Source organism: Bombina bombina, chromosome 3 (assembly GCF_027579735.1).
Source record: "Bombina bombina isolate aBomBom1 chromosome 3, aBomBom1.pri, whole genome shotgun sequence".
Classification (NCBI taxonomy): Eukaryota; Metazoa; Chordata; class Amphibia; order Anura; family Bombinatoridae; genus Bombina; species Bombina bombina.
This window is the reverse complement of record NC_069501.1, coordinates 1,062,567,194-1,062,590,656: the sequence shown is the minus strand read 5'-3', so window position 1 is coordinate 1,062,590,656 and position 23,463 is coordinate 1,062,567,194. Positions and strand designations below refer to the sequence as shown.

The 23,463-nt window shown below is 40.7% G+C and overlaps 1 protein-coding gene across 1 annotated transcript in view; it reads right to left on the bottom strand.

Annotated features, from left to right (window-relative positions):
* Positions 1-191: 191 nt before the first annotated feature.
* SPRYD3 (SPRY domain containing 3) overlaps positions 192-23,463 on the bottom strand; it is a 76,431-nt gene continuing 53,159 nt past the window's right edge. The window contains exons 7-11 of the mRNA XM_053708327.1: positions 15,036-15,185; positions 7,294-7,351; positions 6,476-6,595; positions 6,202-6,371; positions 192-4,551 (exon numbers count right to left, since the gene is read on the bottom strand). Coding sequence (XP_053564302.1) covers positions 4,417-4,551; positions 6,202-6,371; positions 6,476-6,595; positions 7,294-7,351; positions 15,036-15,185 — 633 coding nt within the window. The 3' untranslated portion in view covers positions 192-4,416. The remainder of the gene's footprint in view (positions 4,552-6,201; positions 6,372-6,475; positions 6,596-7,293; positions 7,352-15,035; positions 15,186-23,463) is intronic.

The window sequence follows — 23,463 nt, the reverse complement described above, 5'->3', positions numbered from 1 at the left end:
TTGTGCGTCTCTCATTAGGTTCAACCCTTGGCTGCCACTAATAATTGCAACGCAAGGCGTTAGTTAAACATACGCAGCATCTCTGTGGTTCCAACTGAGGATTTAAATCAACTGTGAGGAATGGATCTTAACAGCACACATTAAAGATCTGTACAAGAATTGAAAAAATAAAAATGCTCCAGACAATAATATAAATAGATCTGAGTTTTAATATATGTATATAAACAAGTATATTGATTATGTACAGACATTGGGATATGTTCTAGTGCAATTTGGTGGAACAGTTAACAGAAATGGCCAAAGGGGACTAGAAGAAAAAAGTATGGCAGAAGCGACAGACAGACAGACAGGAAACAAGACTTGGTGCTCCTGTGTGGTTATTGTGCAGGACAGCAATTCATACTTCTGACGTGCCTCTTTGATTACATTCTTAAATAAATATGACCACAACAGGTGATGTTGACAAAAGGTGCTTAACCCCTTGGGTGCAGAAGAGAGCTGCCTGATGCTAAGAGTTAACAGTGAAATAGAAGTCCCAGTTTCACTGAATATTCTTTAAAAGCTTTATACATTATTAAGCTTTAAAATATATATTTACCCCCTCTGAGAAAAAAAAAATCACCTTGCATAACAGATTTTATGGCAGATTGTAATACACGAGGCAGGACCCTCTACCATTTATGGTTCATAGATCTCTGCTTATTTTATTTTACAATCTTGATTACGATATTAGCTTTGGGCTGGATGCAGGAAATCTCACAAAGGCAGCTGTGCCTTGAACCCTATCAGAAGATAAGGGAAGTGCATTTTAAAGTTTTACCATTTCTGTGGTTTTAAATGAATATGTATTTGAATGTGGTATTATGTCCCTTTAAGGACAATGGAATGACAAATTAGATTAAATGTAGCGAATATTTGTGGATGATATGAATTTTTTTTCTTTGTAGTCTATAACTTCAGAAAGTCTTTCCAGCTTTTAAAGTGTACACTGTACAAACTATTAAAAAAACAACAACTCAAGCCTCTCGAATGTACACTTAAATCACTAGTACAATATGAAACAAATTGAGAGACCCTGCTCAAAATACATATCTGTGGTTAAAAGGAATGCATAGATAAAATATAGAGAAAAACAACATAGAATATTAAAGGGGTGTCGCTATTCAATCAGTATTTGATTCCCACATGGAAACAAAGCTAAGTGTTTGAGATCATATCCTGGAATTGTTCTTATACGAGGAATGTATCCATCTCAATACCTATGGTCCACAGGCGCTGGAGACAGTCAGGGCTGTCCCCCCACTACTACTGAGTACCTCCCCAAGTTCTTATGGGACTGCAAGTCAGTTTTATGTAGCCCACACACCCAATGTGATTTGTATTTAAAATGTCACTAAAACCGGGGAAGCATGCTCCTCTTAAAGGGATGTTAAAACATTCTGTTTCATTGTTGTGATAAAAAAGCACTCATCAGTTGCTTATACTTAAAGGGACATGAAACCCCAAAATTTTCTCACAATTCAGATAGAGAATACAATTTTAAACAACTTTCCAATTTACTTCTATAATTTAATTTGCTTCCTTCTCGTTATCATTTGCTGAAAGGTTTATCTAGGTAAGCTCAAGAGCAGCAGAGAATCTAGGTTCTAGCTGTTGATTGGTGGCTGCATATATATACTGATTGTCATTGGCTCACCCATGTGATCAGTTAGAAACCATTAGTACATTGTTGCTCCTTCAACAAATGATACCAAGAGAATAAAACAAATGAGATAATAGAAGTAAATTAGAAAGTTGTTTAAAATTTTATTCTCTATCTGAATCATGAAAGAAAAATTTTGGGTTTGTGTCCCTTTAATAGAAATCATTGCAATATGTATTATTCATCTATTTAAATGGATTTTACCTTTTATTTATACACTACATTTGTGCTTCCTGTCACAGCCCTACAAGGAGGCGGCCTTTGCAGGAAGTTTTATCTTTGCTTGATGTCATAAAACTTCTAGGCTAGTGAACAGACTAGATAACAGAGAGTCAGATTTGCTCATGCCCAGAACTGACAGAAGTAAACATAGGTTTTTAAAATCTTCTGCACTTTTGGGGCCCCAAGGCAGAACATGCTGTGATCGGAGATGTAATCGCATAAAATGCAGCATGTCTGCAGAAAGAATGGGACACATGCAGGAACTGTTAGCACTTTCACTTTGCAGCCCTGCTCAACATTAGACTCTACTCTTCAAACAGCGCTGTGCTCTTGGCTGCACTGTGTAGGTTTTTCTTAACACAGAGCATCCAGAGCAGAGTGCTGTTTGAAGAGAACAGTCAAATATGGAGTAGCGCTGCAAAGCAGCAGTGCATTTATTGTTGACTGGCTCTCAGGACGTTTTTCAACCCTGGACCCAGTCTGCAAAGCTGTAAATTCTGAATGTAAGATGTTCTTGTGAACAATGCACACTTTTTATTACTACATTTCTACGTTGTGATGTTAAACCAAGAGAAAAGGAAACAATTTTTTTGTCTACAACTAATTTGCAATACAATTTTCAACTGCAGCACTAGATTATAAAACTTAAAAAAAATGCTTTAGTCTCCAATTAATCAACACATTGCAATTGAACTAGTGATTTTGTGTAACTACCTGATTTAAAATAAAATTTCATTTCAAAATGACCTGCAGAACATTTTTCACTAAAAAAATTTAAATCTCAGAAAGTGAAGAAAAGTTCTGCCTCTGGGTTTTGGGGCAGGGCTACACTGAGAATTTCTAAGTGCTAATTTTACAAGAAAATTAACATATCTGTTTTTACCAATGGAACACTGTTTAATATCCCTTTAAAATGTGTTCTAAACTGATCCAGTGTATGTATTGTAGGGTCTCAGTATATATGTAGGAATTTTGCACATTTTATACAAAAGAAGTTTGCTTATACAGTATATTTTTAGCCCAGCCCTTTTGAAAAGAAAACTTAAAACCCTACAATAATAATATCAACATAAATATAAATAAAGCTCTCCTGTTATCCCTGTAATGGTATTGCCTCCACTGCGCTCCCATACAGCTATTATAAATGTCAGTCTACAAACTAGTCGTGCTAAGGTAACGCATGGACACATCAGCCAGATACATGAAAGGGCGATTCAAAACATTAAATGTGAAATGCTTGCGTTACTGCAAAAAAAAAACTAAACAATCCTTAATAAAAACATCAGTCTTTGTTTTGCACTATTACAGAGTCCGAAAAAACTGCTATATGGCAATTAAAAGAGTTTTTTTTTTAATCTTTGGTTTCATTTTGGTTATAAAAAAAGAACCCACCTGTATAATATTATGAAAGCCATTGGAACGTGGCAGTGCAGAAATAGTATACAACTCTGGTACCATACGGGCCACAAATCTAATAAGCTTGCTGCAAAAGAAAAAAAATTGGCTAAACATAATTGAGGAAGGTTGCATTCCTTGGTCTTAAACTGGACACCCCACAACAGCTACAGAAATTTTTATTCTAGAAAAAAGGAAATATTCTAGAGCGCTAGTTTTCTGCTAGCAGGTGTAATAAAATATACAAACATCTCATGGTAAAGAGATCTTCTGAGGTAGTGATGTCACACTAGGTTTTGTCTACCAGGGAACCCTATAATTTAGTGTTCATTTCTGGAGACATGATTAACAAAAACAAAAAAAACTTTTGGATATTACAAAGAAATAAAACATGTTTAAATATTGGAATAAAGCATGATTTGGAGAAATAAGTGCTATAAAAGGAGGTCCTGTTCTAAAGCTGGGAGGTGGTAGGCTAAGATGAAATGTTAATACTTTAAATAAAGTAATGCGGGTTCATTAAACCGTAATAGCAAAGGTAATTTATATGAACAAAATATATTTATTATAAAGTATGACCTGAATCCAACTAATGAGGTAGGAAAAGAATGTATTCAACAGAACCACACAGAGCCTGTCATTAAAAGGAGCCTGCATAAATTTATCTTTCAATGAGGTGTGCACCAAAACCAGACAAAGTTCAATATTCCTTAGAAGAAGAAAAAAGGGGGAGAAAATCACTTGTGGTAAGATTGTCATACATTACCACCTATAATCTGCTTGGATATTAAACTATCCAAAATAGTGTAATGTGTTTCAGGAAAATAAGGTGAACTACCCTTATAATGGCTGGATAAATACTATTAACAAATGTGTGAAATCTCTTGTTTCCTGTTCAAACATGTCTTCTGCTCTGCCGACACATACAAGCATGATGCAATACTGAGCCCACTCACAGGCAAGGGGCATGGATACGTTTTCAGACATGAAGACACTACCACAAGCCCACGTGCAAAATGTGCATGACCAGGAATCTGATGTTGAAAAAAAGATGGCAAAATGATGCAGTGTGCCTTCCCACACTGATGTAATTTCCTTCACCCACTCAAGGGATGCAGATCCACCTTCACTTTCTCGCCGCTGCTCAGCATTCCAATCGTTGGGTAGAAACCCCCGTGAGGAAGAACAGATTCTTTCTTTCCAATGATTTTCCCATTTCGTGTGAAGAAAACCTGGGAACCACAAACGCAATTGCAAATGAATTAAATGTATTTTATTTTTCATGAATACATTTTAACTAGTTACTTATTTTCAAAAATATATTACTACATATTTAAAATAAAACACTTGATAAAGGGAACATTAGCTTGCATCTTAAATGTAAGTTTAATGACAAATCAAACATAATAAGAAGCCAAATAAAGAAAAGCAAGTGGAAGAGGAGAAATTCTACCGATCCCTGTATAATCACTCTACCAAAGTTATGGACAGGATTCCCCATTTACACCCACAGAAACTATATATTTAATTTATTATGCCTCACAAAACTGCTGCACTAACTATATATTCACCTTCCTCTGCTTAATTTCTCCCATAATCCCCCCATAGCAACACATGCATTGCTTGGAGGAGCGCTAGTCACCTGTCACTGCTCAGTTAAGTGGCACATTTTTATTAGTGAGTGATAGTAAAGTGAGCCAATATATATTTATTTTTCTGTATAAAGACACTATTTTGAAACACTGATTTTTTTTAAGGTAATAATTGCATTGATCCTGTAGAGGAAAGCTGTGCCATAAAACAGGTAGAAGTTAAAGCACAATTTCAAATTGGTTTTCTCTTAAAATGAATGGTCTAGGTCAAAATTAAACTTTCATGATTCAGATGGAGCAAGCAATTTTAAGCAACTTTCTAATTTACTCCTATTATCAATTTTCTTTGTTCTTTTTCTTATATCTTTATTTGAATTTAAGCTAGGAGCCGGTTCATTTTTGGTTCAGCACCAAGGTAGCGCTTGCTGATTGGTGTCTAAATGTAACTACCAATCAGCAAGCGCTACCCAGGTACTGAATCAAAAATGGGTCGGCTCCTAAGCTTACATTCTTGCTTTTTCAAATAAAGATAACATAACAAAGAAAAATTGATAAAATATCTTTATAACAACTGTCACATATACAGTAAGTGAGAAATAGATTAAGACAGTAGCTAACTGTAACAAGATAATACTTCTGTGTGCAGAGTTCATAATGTCTGAGAAAACAGATAACCTCCTTCTTTTCCTTTTATTTATATAAACATTACTATGAAATGGTTGTTGGGTGTTGACACATTTTAGGACCAAACTTTTATGCAGCTTTATCATCAATCCAGCACTGCTTCAAACAGCAATTGTTATCCAAATGGTATTGCACTAAGGTAAATGTCAATAAGTTTTATTAATACACTGAAATATTTTACTATGCTTCTGTTCTAATCATCTTAGTATTGCATATGATGCCTTTCAGAGGATTTTTAAAAACGATTACACTACAGCATTGTTTCCCAACCGCGGTCCTCAAGTAACCCCAGCAGGCAATGTTTTCATTATAGTTGGACTAGAGCACAGGTGAAATAATCAGCTGATTGATGAAAGCAGGTTAGTTACCATGGTTACTAATCAGCTGATTATTTCACCTGTGCTCTAGTCCAGCTATAATGAAAACATTGCTTGTTGGGGGTACTTGAGAACCACGGTTGAGAAACACTGCACTACAGGATGCCATAATGAATACAAGGCACAAAAAGCTACTAGCTTTACAGAATACTGGAGTATTGTTATGTGATGTTCCTTTATTTATTCGTATCCTGTATTACATACTGCTGCAGAGATTTCAGATGCTTACCATGACTTTCTTGCCATCATGTTCCCTCTCTATTTCCTCCTCCTCTTCCTCCTCCTCCTCTTCTTCTCCGTCCTCTCCTTGTTGCTGCTCCCGACGAAGGTACATTACATTTCTCACTCCCCGCGGCTGCAGCTTTAGCTCCTTCATATCATTGCCATCATCGCTCTCACCTACAAAAGCCAAATTCCAGTTCTCAGAAGTAGACTTCTCTTCCTATACATTATAAAACATAATCTTGTATGTCTTACACACAGAATGTTACTTTGTAAACTACCTTCACTGTCAAGAATATAGTCTCGCGGAAACATAATTCCACAGCCCATGATGTCTCCTTTGTAACAACGAGGTCCAAATGGATCCCCAACACCACTGCCATGAAATATCTTTCCATCATCTGTGGGAATAAGAAAATATTTAAATGAGCCATGGTGCCATGACACCTCAACATTGTCTAGACACAAAAGCTGTATTAGAAGTATAGGATTAGTGTTCAAGGCGGTGATTGGGGACATATGTAAAAAAACAAATGGATAAAATGTTTACATTTTTGCTACTATGTTTACGCTGATTTATAGTTTACAATTATAGAAGTTCAGTATTATGATAGAACAAACACAAATTTGAAACACATTTTTTATTTCATTATTCAGATAGAAGTTAACTGTAAAGTTGTTTCAAATTTTATTCTCTATTATCTATTTTGCTTCATTCTCTTGGTCTCCCTTGTTGAGGAAGGAGTAATAAACTACTGGGGGCTAGCTGAAAGCATCAAGTGAGCCAACAACATGTGTGTGTAGCAACCAATCGCAGCTCCTGAGCCTACCTAGGTATGCTTTTCAACAAAGAATACCAAGAGAAAAAAACAAATAAGATAACAGAAGTAAATGAGAAAATTGTTATATAACATGCCCTATCCGAATCATGAAAGAAAAAAAATTGAGTTCCATGTCCTTTTAAAAGACCACTTTGAGAGTCAGTTGTTGTTAGAGTGAAACAGGTGTATTACCACCAATGAGTTTACTATAAGACTCTAATCCCAGCTCTCTCTTACAGACATACTGCTTACAATAAAAACTAATACAAAAGATATACCGGCATGATAAGCAACAGAACCTCTGCTCCAGCCCGGATGCCGATTTTTTGGATAATCCTGTGTTAAAGAAATAAAAACAAAATGTTATTTGTTATGCTACATACATGGGCTGTATTTCTGTCTATACCTCCAATTCATTAACATCTCGATGGGCCACATAAAAAACAGCATGGGGTGATCCTTATATGAGGGGAATTGTTTCTATAATAATAATGGAGATAATACGCATTAACGATAGAAATTTTATTCTGCAAGTGATGAAAGCTTAAAGGGACAGTAAACCTTAAAAATAATGTTATATAATTCTGCACATAGTGCAGAATTATATAACATTATTTAGGTGATATAGCCATAAACGCCTTTTTTTACAGTTTAATTAGCTAAAATACGGCGCTTTTACAGACCCGCTCTCTGCTCTCTGCTGAGCGGGTCTGTAACATTCAGTCAGCGCATCGGGCCAGCTGTATAGTCACAGCCCGGCCCGATCGCGCCATAGCACTAAGTGCAGCTCGCTCCTGTGACAGAGAGCAGAGAGCGGGTCTGTAAAAGCGCCGTATTTTAGCTAATTAAACTGTAAAAACATAATTTATGCTTACCTGATAAATTCCTTTCTCCTGTAGTGTAGTCAGTCCACGGGTCATCCATTACTTATGGAATATATCTCTTCCTAACAGGAAACTGCAAGAGAATTACCCAGCAGAGCTGCTATATAGCTCCTCCCCTCACATATCATACTCAGTCATTCGACCAAAGCAGACGAGAAAGGAGGAACCATAGGGTACAGTGGTGACTGGAGTTTAATTAAAATTTAGACCTGCCGTAAAAACAGGGTGGGCCGTGGACTGACTACACTACAGGAGAAAGGAATTTATCAGGTAAGCATAAATTATGTTTTCTCCTGTTAAGTGTAGTCAGTCCACGGGTCATCCATTACTTATGGAATACCAAAGCTAAAGTACACGGATGAAGGGAGGGACAAGGCAGGAACATTAAACAGAAGGAACCACTGCCTGAAGTACCTTTCTCCCAAAAATAGCCTCCGACGAAGCAAAAGTGTCAAATTTGTAAAATTTTGAAAAAGTGTGAAGCGAAGACCAAGTCGCAGCCTTGCAAATCTGTTCAACAGAGGCCTCATTTTTAAAGGCCCAGGTGGAAGCCACAGCTCTAGTAGAATGAGCTGTAATCCTTTCAGGAGGCTGCTGTCCAGCAGTCTCATAGGCTAAGCGTATTATGCTACGAAGCCAAAAAAAGAGAGAGGTAGCCGAAGCCTTTTGACCTCTCCTCTGTCCAGAGTAAACGACAAACAGGGAAGAAGTTTGACGAAAATCCTTAGTTGCCTGCAAATAGAATTTCAGGGCACGGACTACGTCCAGATTATGCAAAAGTCGTTCCTTCTTTGAAGAAGGGTTAGGACACAGAGATGGAACAACAATCTCTTGATTGATATTCCTGTTAGTAACTACCTTAGGTAAGAACCCAGGTTTAGTACGCAGGACTACCTTGTCTGAATGAAAAATCAGATAAGGAGAATCACAATGTAAGGCAGATAACTCAGAGACTCTTTGAGCCGAGGAAATAGCCATCAAAAACAGAACTTTCCAAGATAACAGCTTGATATCAATGGAATGAAGGGGTTCAAATGGAACGCCTTGAAGAACATTAAGAACTAAGTTTAAGCTCCACGGCGGAGCAACAGACTTAAACACAAGCTTAATCCTAGTTAAAGCCTGACAGAAAGCCTGAACGTCTGGAACTTCAGCCAGACGTTTGTGTAGAAGAATAGACAGAAATCTGTCCCTTTAACGAACTAGTAGATAAGCCCTTTTCTAAACCCTCTTGTAGAAAGGACAATATCCTAGGAATCCTAACCTTACTCCATAAGTAACTCTTGGATACGCACCAATGTAAATATTTACGCCATATCTTATGGTAAATTTTTCTGGTAACAGGCTTCCTAGCCTGTATTAAGGTATCAATAACCGACTCCGAGAAGCCACGCTTTGATAGAATCAAGCGTTCAATCTCCATGCAGTCAGCCTCAGAGAAATTAGATTTGGATGTTTGAAAGGACCCTGAATTAGAAGGTCCTGTCTCAGAGGCAGAGACCACGGTGGACAGGACGACATGTCCACTAGGTCTGCATACCAGGTCCTGCGTGGCCACGCAGGCGCTATCAGAATCACCGAAGCTCTCTCCTGTTTGATCTTGGCAATCAAACGAGGAAGCATCGGGAATGGTGGAAACACATAAGCCATGTTGAAGACCCAAGGGGCTGTAAGAGCATCTATCAGCACCGCTCCCGGGTCCCTGGACCTGGATCCGTAACAAGGAAGCTTGGCGTTCTGACGAGACGCCATGAGATCCAGATCTGGTTTGCCCCAACGAATAATCAGTTGAGCAAAGACCTCCGGATGAAGCTCCCACTCCCCCGGATGAAAAGTCTGGCGACTTAGAAAATCCGCCTCCCAGTTCTCCACGCCTGGGGTGTAGATCGCTGACAGGTGGCAAGAGTGAGACTCTGCCCAGCGAATTATCTTTGAGACTTCCAACATCGCTAGGGAACTTCTGGTTCCCCCTTGATGGTTGATGTAAGCCACAGTCGTGATGTTGTCCGACTGAAATCTGATGAACCTCAGAGTTGCTAACTGAGGCCAAGCTAGGAGAGCATTGAATATTGCTCTTAACTCCAGAATATTTATTGGGAGGAGTTTCTCCTCCTGAGTCCATAATCCCTGAGCTTTCAGGGAATTCCAGACTGCTCCCCAGCCTAGAAGGCTGGCGTCTGTTGTTACAATCGTCCAATCTGGCCTGCGAAAGGTCATCCCGTTGGACAGATGTGGCCGAGAAAGCAACCATAGAAGAGAATCTCTGGTCTCTTGATCCAGATTTAGTAGGGGGGAAAAATCTGAGTAATCCCCGTTCCACTGACTTAGCATGCACAATTGCAGCGGTCTGAGATGCAGGCGCGCAAATGGTACTATGTCCATTGCCGCTACCATTAAGTCGATTACTTCCATGCACTGAGCTACAGACGGGTGTGGAATGGAGTGAAGGACACGGCAAGCATTTAGAAGTTTTAATAACCTGGCCTCTGTCAGGTAAATTTTCATCTCTACAGAATCTATAAGAGTCCCTAGAAAGGGAACTCTTGTAAGTGGTAATAGAGAACTCTTTTCCACGTTCACCTTCCACCCATGCGACCTCAGAAATGCCAGAACTATCTCTGTATGAGACTTGGCAGTTTGAAAACTTGACGCTTGTATCAGAATGTCGTCTAGGTACGGAGTCACCGCTATGCCTCGCGGTCTTAGTACCGCCAGAAGTGATCCTAGAATTTTTGTAAAGATTCTTGGAGCCGTAGCTAATCCGAAGGGAAGAGCTACAAACTGGTAATGTCTGTCTAGGAAGGCAAATCTCAGATACCGGTAATGGTCCTTGTGAATCGGTATGTGAAGGTAGGCATCCTTTAGATCCACTGTGGTCATGTACTGACCCTCTTGGATCATGGGAAGGATGGTTCGAATAGTTTCCATTTTGAATGATGGAACTCTTAGAAATTTGTTTAGGATTTTTAAGTCCAAGATTGGCCTGAAGGTTCCCTCTTTCTTGGGAACCACAAATAGGTTTGAATAGAATCCCTGCCCGTGTTCCGTCCGCGGAACTGGGTGGATTACCCCCATTAGTAAGAGGTCTTGTACACAGCGTAGAAACGCCTCTTTCTTTATTTGGTTTGCTGATAACCTTGAAAGATGAAATCTCCCCCGTGGAGGAGAAGTTTTGAAGTCCAGGAGATATCCCTGAGATATGATCTCCAACGCCCAGGGATCCTGGACATCTCTTGCCCAAGCCTGGGCGAAGAGAGAAAGTCTGCCCCCCACTAGATCCGTTTCCGGATAGGGGGCCCTCTCTTCATGCTGTTTTGGGGGCAGCAACAGGTTTCTTGGCCTGCTTGCCCCTGTTCCAGGACTGGTTAACTTTCCAGCCCTGTCTGTAACGAGCAACAGCTCCTTCCTGTTTTGGAGCGGAGGAAGTTGATGCTGCTCCTGCCTTGAAGTTACGAAAGGCACGAAAATTAGACTGTTTGGCCTTTGATTTGGCCCTGTCCTGAGGTAGAGCATGGCCCTTACCTCCCGTAATGTCAGCAATAATTTCTTTCAAGCCGGGCCCGAATAAGGTCTGCCCTTTGAAAGGAATATTAAGCAATTTAGATTTAGAAGTTACGTCAGCTGACCAGGATTTAAGCCATAGCGCTCTGCGCGCTTGGATGGCGAATCCGGAGTTCTTAGCCGTAAGTTTGGTTAAATGCACAACAGCATCAGAAACAAATGCGTTAGCTAGCTTAAGTGTCTTAAGCTTGTTGATTATTTCATCCAATGGAGCTGAGCGAATGGCCTCTTCCAGAGACTCAAACCAGAATGCTGCCGCAGCAGTGACAGGCGCAATGCATGCGAGGGGCTGTAAAATAAAACCTTGTTGAACAAACATTTTCTTAAGGTAACCCTCTAATTTTTTATCCATTGGATCTGAAAAGGCACAACTATCCTCCACCGGGATAGTGGTACGCTTAGCTAAAGTAGAAACTGCTCCCTCCACCTTAGGGACCGTCTGCCATAAGTCTCGTGTGGTGGCGTCAATAGGAAACATTTTCCTAAATATGGGAGGAGGGGTAAAAGGCACACCCGGTCTATCCCACTCCTTGCTAATAATCTCTGTAAGCCTTTTTGGTATAGGAAATACGTCAGTACACACCGGTACCGCATAGTATCTATCCAACCTACATAATTTCTCTGGAATTGCAACCGTGTTACAATCATTCAGAGCCGCTAATACCTCCCCTAGCAATGTGCGGAGGTTCTCTAGCTTAAATTTAAAATTGGAAATCTCTGAATCCAGTCTCCCTGGATCAGATCCGTCACCCACAGAATGAAGCTCTCCGTCCTCACGTTCTGCAAACTGTGACGCAGTATCTGACATGGCTCTCATCTCATCCGCGCGCTCTATCCTTAACCCAGAGCTATCGCGCTTGCCTCTTAATTCTGGCAACTTAGATAATACTTCTGTCATAACAGTAGCCATGTCTTGCAAAGTGATTTGTAAGGGCCTCCCTGATGTACTTGGCGCCACAAAATCACGCACCTCCTGAGCGGGAGGCGAAGGTACTGACACGTGAGGAGAGTTAGTCGGCATAACTTCCCCCTCGTCGTCTGGTGATAATTTCTTTACATGTAAAGATTGACTTTTATTTAAAGTAGCATCAATGCAATTAGTACACAAATTTCTATTGGGCTCCACATTGGCCTTTAAACATAGTGAACAAAGAGATTCATCTGAGTCAGACATGTTTAAACAAACTAGCAATGAGACTAGCAAACTTGGAAATACTTTTCAAAATTAATTTACAAGCAATATAAAAAACGTTACTGTGCCTTTAAGAAGCACAGAAAAACTGACACAGTTGAAATAACAATGACCAAAATAGTTATAGCAACCAAATTTTCACAGTAAATGTATTAAGTTAGCAAAGGATTGCACCCACCAGCAAATGGATGATTAACCCCTTAGTACCCAAAAACGGATAACAATTATATAATTAACGTTTTTCTCACAGTCAAATACACTGTCACAGGACTGCTGTGCCTGATTACCTCCCTCAAAATGGATTTTGAAGACCCCTGAGCTCTCTAGAGACGATCTGGATCATGGAGGATGAAGTAGACAGATTGTGACTGAATTTTTACTGCGCAAAAAAGCGCTAAAATAGGCCCCTCCCACTCATATTACAACAGTGGAGAAGCTCAGAAACTGTTTCTATGCAGAAAACAAAAATGGCCATGTGGTAAAAATCATGCCCTAATAAGTTTTATCACCAAGTACCTCACAAAAACGATTAACAAGCCAGTAAACGTTTTAAACATACATTTGAAAGTTATGTATTATTATTAATAAGCCTGCTACCAGTCGTTTTTACTGCAGTTAAGGCTCATACATTATTTCAGTATTAACAGTATTTTCAGAGTCAATTCCATTCCTTAGAAAAATACATTCAGTGTACACACACTCATCAGCCTAATACCAGTCGCTATCACTGCATTTAAGGCTGAACTTACTTTACAATGGTATCAGCAGTATTTTCTCAGTCAATTCCATACCTCAGAAAATAAAATTACTGCACATACCTCATTTGTTGCAGGGGAGCCCTGCATGCTATTCCCCTTCTCTGAAGTTACCTCACTCCTCAGATGAGAAACAGCCAGTGGATCTTAGTTACGTCTGCTAAGACCATAGAAAAAAAACCCAGGTAGATTCTTCTTCTAATGCTGCCTGAGAATAAACAGCACACTCCGGTGCCATTTAAAAATAACAAACTTTTGATTGTAGAAATAAACTAAGTTAAAAAACACCACAGATCTCTCACAGCTTCCTTTTTAGTTAGGCTGCAAGAGTATGATATGTGAGGGGAGGAGCTATATAGCAGCTCTGCTGGGTAATTCTCTTGCAGTTTCCTGTTAGGAAGAGATATATTCCATAAGTAATGGATGACCCGTGGACTGACTACACTTAACAGGAGAAAAAGGTGTTTATGGCTATATCACCTAAATAATGTTATATAATTCTGCACTATGTGCAGAATTATATAACATTATTTTTAAGGTTTACTGTCCCTTTAAGCTTATAGGTTATCAAGCTCAAAGTGAATCAAACCCTGCCATAGATTTTCAAATTTTTTGATAATGAAGACAACAAATAGAGCTATCGTCTGAGCTGCAATGGGGAGCCTAAACAATAAGTAAGGGAAGTGATTTTGTATAATCAGTCTGCTTACTAATAGACAACCCAGGATATTGCAAAAGGGTTATGTCCAGTCTTTTTTGCAGCCACAAAACCTTATCAAATAACACAAATCAGCAGTGAAAGGGTTAATTATATATACATACATACACACACACACACATATATATATACACACACACATATATATATATATATATATATATATATATATGTATATATATATACACACACACACACATATATATATATATATATATATACATATACTTTGTATAACTGATCTGTCTTCCTCTCAGTTATATTACCCGAGCGCAGGATCTAACAATTTCTTACAAGTTGGCATTTGCGCCGAGATGAGGGCTGTGGAGGGAGGGGGAAGGAGGAGTAGGGCGGCGAGATGAAGGCTCTGGAGGGAGAGAGGGAAGGATGAACAGATGTGGGGTAAAGCAGGGCAGCCATGCAGCAAGTAGGAGATGTGCTGCCCTGTTGACACCACAGCTACATCGGAGGCAGCATGTCAGGAGGATGATTCAGGTGGGTTCTAGCTTCTGGATGGCAGCAGTTGGAGACGGAGGGGATTTATTTTTTGGTATGTTAAAGCATGTAAGAGAGAAAATCCAATTATTCTGTCTGCACAAAAAAGGGACACCACACAGCAAGACAAGAAACATGGGTGGTCGTGTTCCTACAGCCTCTTCCATCATGGGAAAGAATCTTACATGCACTGCTTGCTTGCTGCCTGCCATATTGTTTCCTGTGCCAAACTGCTTCTGCTCCCCCCCACCCCCCCAAATTCTTATCAAGTTTATTTTTAAGGAATAGTGGAGCTTATGGAGAAGATATGTTCCCTCACAGCCTATTATGTGCAAATAATCACACAGGGTGTGACAAGACAAAAATACCATCTTAGCTGAATAAGCAAAAGATTAGGGAAATCACCATTACTTACCTTTCTAGCCAACCCTAGTGCTATGTAACACTTCTCGCCAGGATCAACAATTTCCACCTCAAAGTAATGACTCCGTGTGCTGAGACTGCGTCGTGCCTGTGCCAGCCCAACATCGATTATACTTTTACCCTTCCCAACATACTCCAAGAGCTGTGGAGGAAAAGAGAGGAATATAGAAAAAATAAATTATGCTTACCGGATAATGTTCTTTTCTTCAGATGGAAAGAGTCCACAGCTGCATTCATTACGTTTGGGAAATAAGAACCTGGCCACCAGGAGGAGGCAAAGACACCCCAGCCAAAGGCTTAAATACTCCTCCCACTCCCCTCATCCCCCAGTCATTCTGCAGAGGAACAAGGAACAGTAGAAGAAACATCAGGGTGAAAAGGTGCTAGAAGAACAAAAATCACAGCCGACCCCATAAAAACACGGACGGGGAGTTGTGTACTCTTTCCATCTGAAGAAAAGAAAATTATCAGATAAGCATAATTTATGTTTTTCTTCATAAATGGAAAGAGTCCACAGCTGCATTCATTACTTTTGGGAAAACAATGCCCAAGCTATAGACGACACTGAATGCTAAAACAGGAGGGTACAAAAGGCGGCCCATTCTGAAGGCACCAAACCTGAAACTACAACCCCGAAAAAAATCTGCTTTGTCTGAAGCCAGAAAACATTTGAAAAAGAAAACACGGCCCTAAGGACACTGACCCAGAGATAGTCCACAAGCCGAACTAGAGCCCAGAAACGGACGCAACTGAGCCAACACGCCTCCAGAAGACACCATCGTCCAAAGGATGAACCTCAACCACACACCCCTTCATAGAAAAGGAGAAAACGGAAAACTCCCAAAAGGAGAGGATATGGAGGAATAACAGGGATTCCCAGAAAACCTTAAACAGGGCGCAATCCAATCCAAATAAAAGTGGAACCCAAAAAGCAAACCACGCTCACAGGGACCCCAAGGTTTCCCAAAACAAGGGAAGGCAATGCCCAGACCATGACAGCGCTGAACCACAAGGTTGGATCGGGGAACAGAACAGAGAAGCAAACTTCTCTGAAAATATCAGAGCTATTGTCTCAAACAAACAACTGAAACCAAAGTCCCAAGTCGCCAGAAAATCAGAATATCAAAATATTCTCACCAACATGTGCGATAACCCCAGAGAAGCAGCATCTGAGCACTAAATGCAACAGTCATACCAAGATGACTGAAAAAGAAAACACTCCATCCACCAACTAGTGGGTACACTCAGGATATCCAAGGCTGCAAGGCCAACACACGTAGCCGGGCAACAAGGAGCCCATAACCTCAAACCAAGGCTCTCCAGACCTCCACAAACCGAGGAAACACCGCTCATCTCAGATCCTAGTTCACACCAGACCAGCCCAAGCAACAGGACTAAAATACAAGCCCAACAGAGCTTAGAAGCCAAGGAAGATCCCCATAGAGATAGGTAGAAAAGACAGAAGTCTTATGAATCTAGCCCGACACCCTATGGCAGACTCCACATAGCACCCACAACGGGCACTCCAAAGGAGAACCTATAAAGATAAGCGGAACTATGCGGTTCAGAATGGAAACTGCACAATCAGACAGAAAAGAAGAATCCCAGAAAGAGAATCACCCTCTTAACAGGACCACCTGTCACCCCCCTCCTACACACAGGACAGGGCAACATCTTTCAAAGAGAGGAAACCTCACCTCTAAGGAATGAAGACAACCTACTTCAAGGGAAGGGCACAGACAAGGACGGCGCACACGCTCACAAGGCCAAGCCGGAAGTAGAGCCGAACGAAAATCATCCAGGCGCCCCTGATGAACCTGAAAGGAACTCTCCAAAAAGGAAATCACATACGATCAAGAACAAGACAGGCCGCAAGGAGCTTAAGCACACAAAGCTCCTGGCCCAGCTGCTAGCAGCACAACTATTAAGACCATAAGAAATAGTCCACATTCCCTGGAGAATAAGGGCCAGACAGAAATAAAAAATAAATTTAAAAAAAATCCTAAAAGAAGCCCGAGCCCCAGAATTGTACAGACAAACAATACCCCAGGGAACACCATACCCGTCTGAAGAAAAAACAGACTACACCGGGAAGTAAGACCAACCCGTAGAATGGGGCGAAGACTCACACAAAAAATCCCAACCCAAGGGACATCAGGGACAAAGTCACCTGAAGAGCGAGTCAATAAGGCTAGGCCTCATAATCTTCTCAGAGTACAAACCCAGAGGACAACATCCAGGGAATAAGAATTCATAGCATCCCAAACCCGAAAACAACCCCTAGACATAGCTAGGATAAGAAAAATAGCCAATTAACCCAATAAGGAACGCAAATCCCCAGAAAAGGGAGTTCGCAAGGCCCTCCCATATAGCGGCCTTAACCGCTAAAGGAGAAAATATACCCAGACCAGAGATCTCAACCCTAAGGAAGAGTCCCCAAAAAAGGAACAAGTACAATAGCCCTGGGAAGGCAAGACTGCCCAAAACGGCGGCAAAGAGGTCCAAAACCTCCAATCCTCAACCCACGCGGGGGGAAGGAAAAACTCAATCCCCAAGAATCGGAACCTACAGAGTGTGACAGACTGAAACTCCACCGAGTCCCAAACAATCAGCTCAGAGCCAATGAGGACTGAACTAGTCCCCCATGCCTCACGGACCCGCAGGTCCTCTCGGAATGTTTAGTTGAAACTTGTAAAAACAAGATAATAAACACCAACAGTAATGCAAGTACTCAGCGCCAAAACCGAACCAGTCAGGCAGACAGGCGACACGTGACCGAATTTAGGCCTCAAGCCATAAGGAGCTGAACCTCAGTCCTTGCTTGCAAGGCTGAGATACACTCCCCCTAGGAAGGGAGAATAAACAACAAACAGAGGACTAACGTGTCCCCACAACAACTTCCGCAGAAGTAACTAGTGTGATAATGAATTCGGGAGTATCGATTCCAAAAGAGAAAATTCCCAAAGGAATATAAAACAAAACATGAGCCTGTAAAATCAAATAAAAAACATCCTAACCGGATTAAAAACAACAGGCACACCCGCAGGACCAGCCCAACGGAACCCTGCCCGACCAAGCTCAGATAGGAAAAGATACTCAAATCAGATTATAAAAAGATTACTTAATCCCCTTATAATTAATTCTGAGAGCTATTCGGAGAGTAAGACCAAGAACCCTTATATCCATTAAGGATGGGATCCTCCAACAACGCCAGAGTGTTCCGTAGCGGAACATGAAGGCGTGCCAGTCTGTCCCGAAAAGCACAGCACACCTCCACCGGATAACTGAATGGGCCATCCCATGTCTAGGAAACCCGGGTTGACGGAACACGAACACAATCTTAAACAGTCATATGGAAGCTGTAGATGTGCCAACGCCATAAGAATTTGGATACGGAAACGTGCCGCAACCTCCAGAGGAAACAAACCACCCTCCAGGGAAGGATAAGCATAATCTGGGTCACCCGCACGTGTAGCAACAGAAAGTGGAAGGGAACTCTCCACTTGAGGGACAGAACCCCCAGAGGCGGATGGCTCAGCGACCCCTTGATTCCCCAGTCCCGAGGAATTGGGCCCACTAGAACGGCCTTCGGAACATAACTGACTGTCATGCGTCATCTGGGCCAGTTCGTATTCGTCACAATAAGTAGAATCTGAATCAGAGACCACTTAAATCTCAACATCAGAGTCCTCCATAACTGGGAATGAATACAATAAGATTGGACTAAATTAGACAAATAACTCTAAAAGGCACCTTACACCCCCAATGGCTGGGGCACTCACCACCTCCTAGCACCAGACAACAGCGGGCCAGAATCTTTCCGTCGCCACATAGTCAGGAATGCAGAACTGGAGAGGCAAAAATATGACCACGCCTGGTCACAAGGTAGGCCGTACAGTCCAAAAAATTGCACCAGGCCGTAAAGGCCACGTCACTACCAAGGCCATTATGTTCCACAAGACCTCAAGCCAAAGTAACACTACACATAAGCAGGTTGAATCACGTAAACATGATTAAAAAACCCTGTTCAATAACCACCCTTAGGAGATATTAACCCTTGATTCCAAGATACAAAAGGAGCCTCACGGAGACCCTAATTATAGTTAGTCCCGCAAGGTGGTAGCCTCTCGGGAAAAACATAAGTAATATAATACATTCATGAGAAAGTAAAATGAAACTATCTTACCTGAATCTCCGCCGTGAAACAGGAACACGGCCTTTCAAGTGTGACAGATAGATAGTAGCGTCGCCTCTGCCATAGACTTGAGAGAGGAAAGCAGGCAGCAAAACTTGTTAACGCTGATTGTTTGTGGAGCTGTTAATATGAGTCGGGATGGTTTCGCAGAAAGACTCTCCCTGCATCTCCGGACTCTAACCTTAAGCCATGCTTTCACTAAGAGGTTGATAGGACTACTTAAAACTCCAGTCCCATGCCAAAGAGTACTACCCTCCATAAGAGACTATCGAAAACTTCTGACACTTCTCTGCCAACCTCCTGGGACGAAAGGCATAGAATGACTGGGGAATAAGGGGAGTGGGAGAAGTATTTAAGCCTTTGGCTGGGGTGTCTTTGCCTCCTCCTGGTGGCCAGGTTCTTATTTCCCAAAAGTAATGAATGCAGCTGTGGATTCTTTCCATTTATGAAGAAAACAAAGGACATTAGAGGAACAAGATAAGAGTCTAAGGGCCCAATTCTAAATAGCTCTCTTGGTTGGTGAGACTCTATAAGAATGCTTGCAAGTCCTATTTCCCTGGTGAAATATATATATTTATATATATATATATATATACACTGTATATACACTGTGTATATATATATATATATCTCACTAAGGGGCGTATACTGCATTTTCGTATGAGGATAAAACAAAGACGAGGAAAGAGGCGCCGTATGTGTGAATCAATCACCAACTAGGCATATGAACATCAAAAGACACAGGGTACTCACATAGTGTAAAGGCACCCACCGTCCATCTGGAGGTGACCGCATTGTTGGGTCCAGTACACAGCTTTGGTTCAGCTAGCTGGTCTGCTGTAAAAAACAGCCTGCCTCCATTGGCACAAGTGGGTGCCTTTACACTATGGGGCCTATCTATCAAGCTCCGAATAGAGCTTGAGGCCCCGTGTTTCTGGCGAGCCTGTAGGCTCACCAGAAACACCAGTTATGAAGCAGCGGTCTAAAGACCGCTGCTCCATAACCCTGTCCGCCCGCTCTGATGAGGCGGACAGGAATCGCCGGAATTTAACCCGATCGAGTACGATCGGGTTGATTGACACCCCCTGTTGGCGGCTGATATGGCTGCTGGTGCAGTGCTGAATATGGAGAGCGTATTGCTCTCCGCATTCACAGATGTCTGTCGAACCAATAGACATATGATAAATAGGCTTCTATGCGAGTACCCTGTGTCTTTTGATGTTCATATACCTAGTTGGTGATTGATTCACACATACGGCGCCTCTTTCCTTGTCTTTGTTTTATCCAGAACTGCCTATTATTTACGGTGAAGTCAGAGTGCTGCCTCATTTGAACGGATACAAGTTTCCATCATCGTTTAAGAACTGTAATATACCAAAAGACTCTCTTTGGGACTGGCTTCATATTATAATACACCAGCTTATTGGTTTTGTATGAGTTATTTTTCTCTTACTTATATGTGAGATTACTTGTTTCACTGACTTTAGTATATACATCTGTCTCTTATATACGAGAGTCTACGTATCCATTTAGGATACGTTGTCATGATTTTTAGCGCCTCCTATAGGGATTGTTGACCCCTCTTTTTTTTATTTTTGTATGAGTAGATGCATACATTACAAAAGTGCTTAATCAAAATCGGAATTTTAAAATCATACAAAACAAGTAATTGAACCATTCACTCGAAAATACTGAGGGGAAAAAATGAATTCACTAACCCCCGAAGATCCACTTTGAAGTCCCGCTTGAACGATCTTCATGCAGGCGGCGAAGTTCTCATCCAGGCAGCCTCTTCTATCTTCATTCAGACTGCATTTTCTATCTTCATCCCGGCGGCGTGGGTCCATCCTGCAGACATCTGGCACGGAGCATCCTCTTCATACGGTCGCCGCCGTACACTGAATCTTCAATGCAAGGTACGCGATTCAAGATGGCGTCCCTTGCATTCCTATTGGCCGATTTGATTTTGGAAATTTAAAATCAGCCAATATGATGAGAGCTACTGAAATCCTATTGGCTGTTCAAATCAACCAATAGGATGAGAGCTACTGAAATTCTATTGGCTGATTTGAACAGCCAATAGAATTTCAAATCAGCCAATAGGAATGCAAAGGACGCCATCTTGAATTGCGTACCTTGCATTGAAGAATTAGTGTACAGTGGCGACCGTATGAAGAGGATGCTCCGCACTGGATGTCGTCAGGATGGACCCGCCGCCGGGATGAAGATAGAAGATGCCGTCTTGATGAAGATAGAAGAGGCCGCTTGGATGAAGACTTCTCGCCGCCTGGATGAAGATCGTTCAAGCAGGAATTAAAAACTGTAAGTGGATCTTCGGGGGTTAGTAATAATATTTTTAAGGTTTTTTTTAGGGTTTGGGCATTTAGTAAAAGAGCTAAATGCCCTTTTCAGGGCAAAGCAAAAAAGCTAAATGACCTTTTAAGGGCAATGCCCATACAAATGTCCTTTTCAGGGCAATGGTTAGCTTAGGTTTTTATTTATTTTGTGGGTTTGGGAGGGGGTGGGGGTTTGTATTTTTTTTCAGGTAAAAGAGCTGTTTAACTCAGAGCAATGCCCTACAAAAGGGCCTTTTAAGGGCTATTGGTAGTTTATTAAAGATTAGGTTTTTTATTTTTGAGTGTTTTTTTTTTTAAATGGGTATTAGAATTGGAATATTTTTTATTATTTTTGATAATTTGTTTGTTATTTTGTGTAATGTATTTTTTTCGTTTTGGGGTGGGTTTTTATTTTTAGAGCTGAATGCTGAAGGATATAAGAATAGAATAATTTTTATTGTTTTAAATAATTACGTTTGTTATTTTTTGTAATGGTAGGTTTTTGTGTAAGGCAGGTTAGGTTTTATTTCACAGGTAAGTTTGTATTTATTTTAACTAGGTAGACTAGTTATTAAATAGTTATTAACTATTTACTAACTACCTAGTTAAAATAAATACTAACTTACTTTTGAAATAAAAATAAAACCTAAGCTAGCTACAATATAAATATTAGTTAGTTATTAGTTATATTAGTTATATTTCACAGGTAAGTATTTAGTTTTAAATAGGAATTATTTAGTTAATAATTGTAAGTTTAATTTAGCTCTATTTTAATTATGTTAAAGTTAGGGAGTGTTAGGGTTACGTTAGGGTAAGGGGTTAATATATAGTTTAATTTAGGTTGTTACAATGTGGGGGCTGGTGGTTTAGGGGTTTTATTTAGTGGCAGTGATGAGGGAGGCCAGAGGTTTTAGGGGTTAATAGCTTTATTTAGTGGCGGCGATGTTGGGGTGCAGGGGAATAGGGGTTAATAAATTTAATATAGTGGCGGCGATGTTGGGGGCGGCAGATTAGGGGTTAATGGCTTTATTTAGGTGGCGGCGATATCGGGAGCGGAAGATTAGGGGTTAATAACATTATGTAGGTGCCGGCGATGTCGGGGGCAGCAGATTAGGGGTGTTTAGACTTGGGGTTTATGTTAGGGTGCTAGGTTTAAACATAACTTTATTTTTCCAAATACACATCAATGGGGCTGCGTTACAGAGCTTTTCATTCCGCTATCGCAGGTGTAAGGCTTTTTTTTCTGACCCGCTCTCCCCATTGATGTCTATGGGGAAAGCGTGCACGAGCACGTCAAAACAGCACTTGTATTGTGTGCGGTATGGAGCTCAACGCAGCCATATCGCATGCACAAGTCGGCTGTTTGAAAAATTGTAATGGCTATAGAGGGTTAAATAACACAACTTTTGTTGTGACCGTTAATTTCCCTATCGCACGCATAACTCGTAATCTAGTTGACAGTAAATAAAGTATATTATCTTTGGCACCTTAAAAAAGAAACTAGGGAATACACCTATTATATTGAAAGGGAGCAGATAATTCCAAAATTGATTATTTCCTTAAAATATTGTAAAGGTTTAAAAATGACATGTGAAGAATTTTATAATAAAATTAAATACATAAAAATTACTATTGTGAATAATAAACCCTCACAAGTCCAAACCTCTGTTTTGTTAGTTAATGAGACTATGCTCCTCCTCTTAAACAGACAAATAAAAACAAGGTTGCATATCAACATGTCAATGACATAGACTAGGATTAGACACATTCTCAATACCGCATTAGGTTTGAAGAGGCAGACTGGGACCTCTGAGTCTCCTAGCTGTCTCATTCTCAGGTCACTTGAATCTCCTCCAATATGAGCTTGCAGAATTTCATACAAAATATGC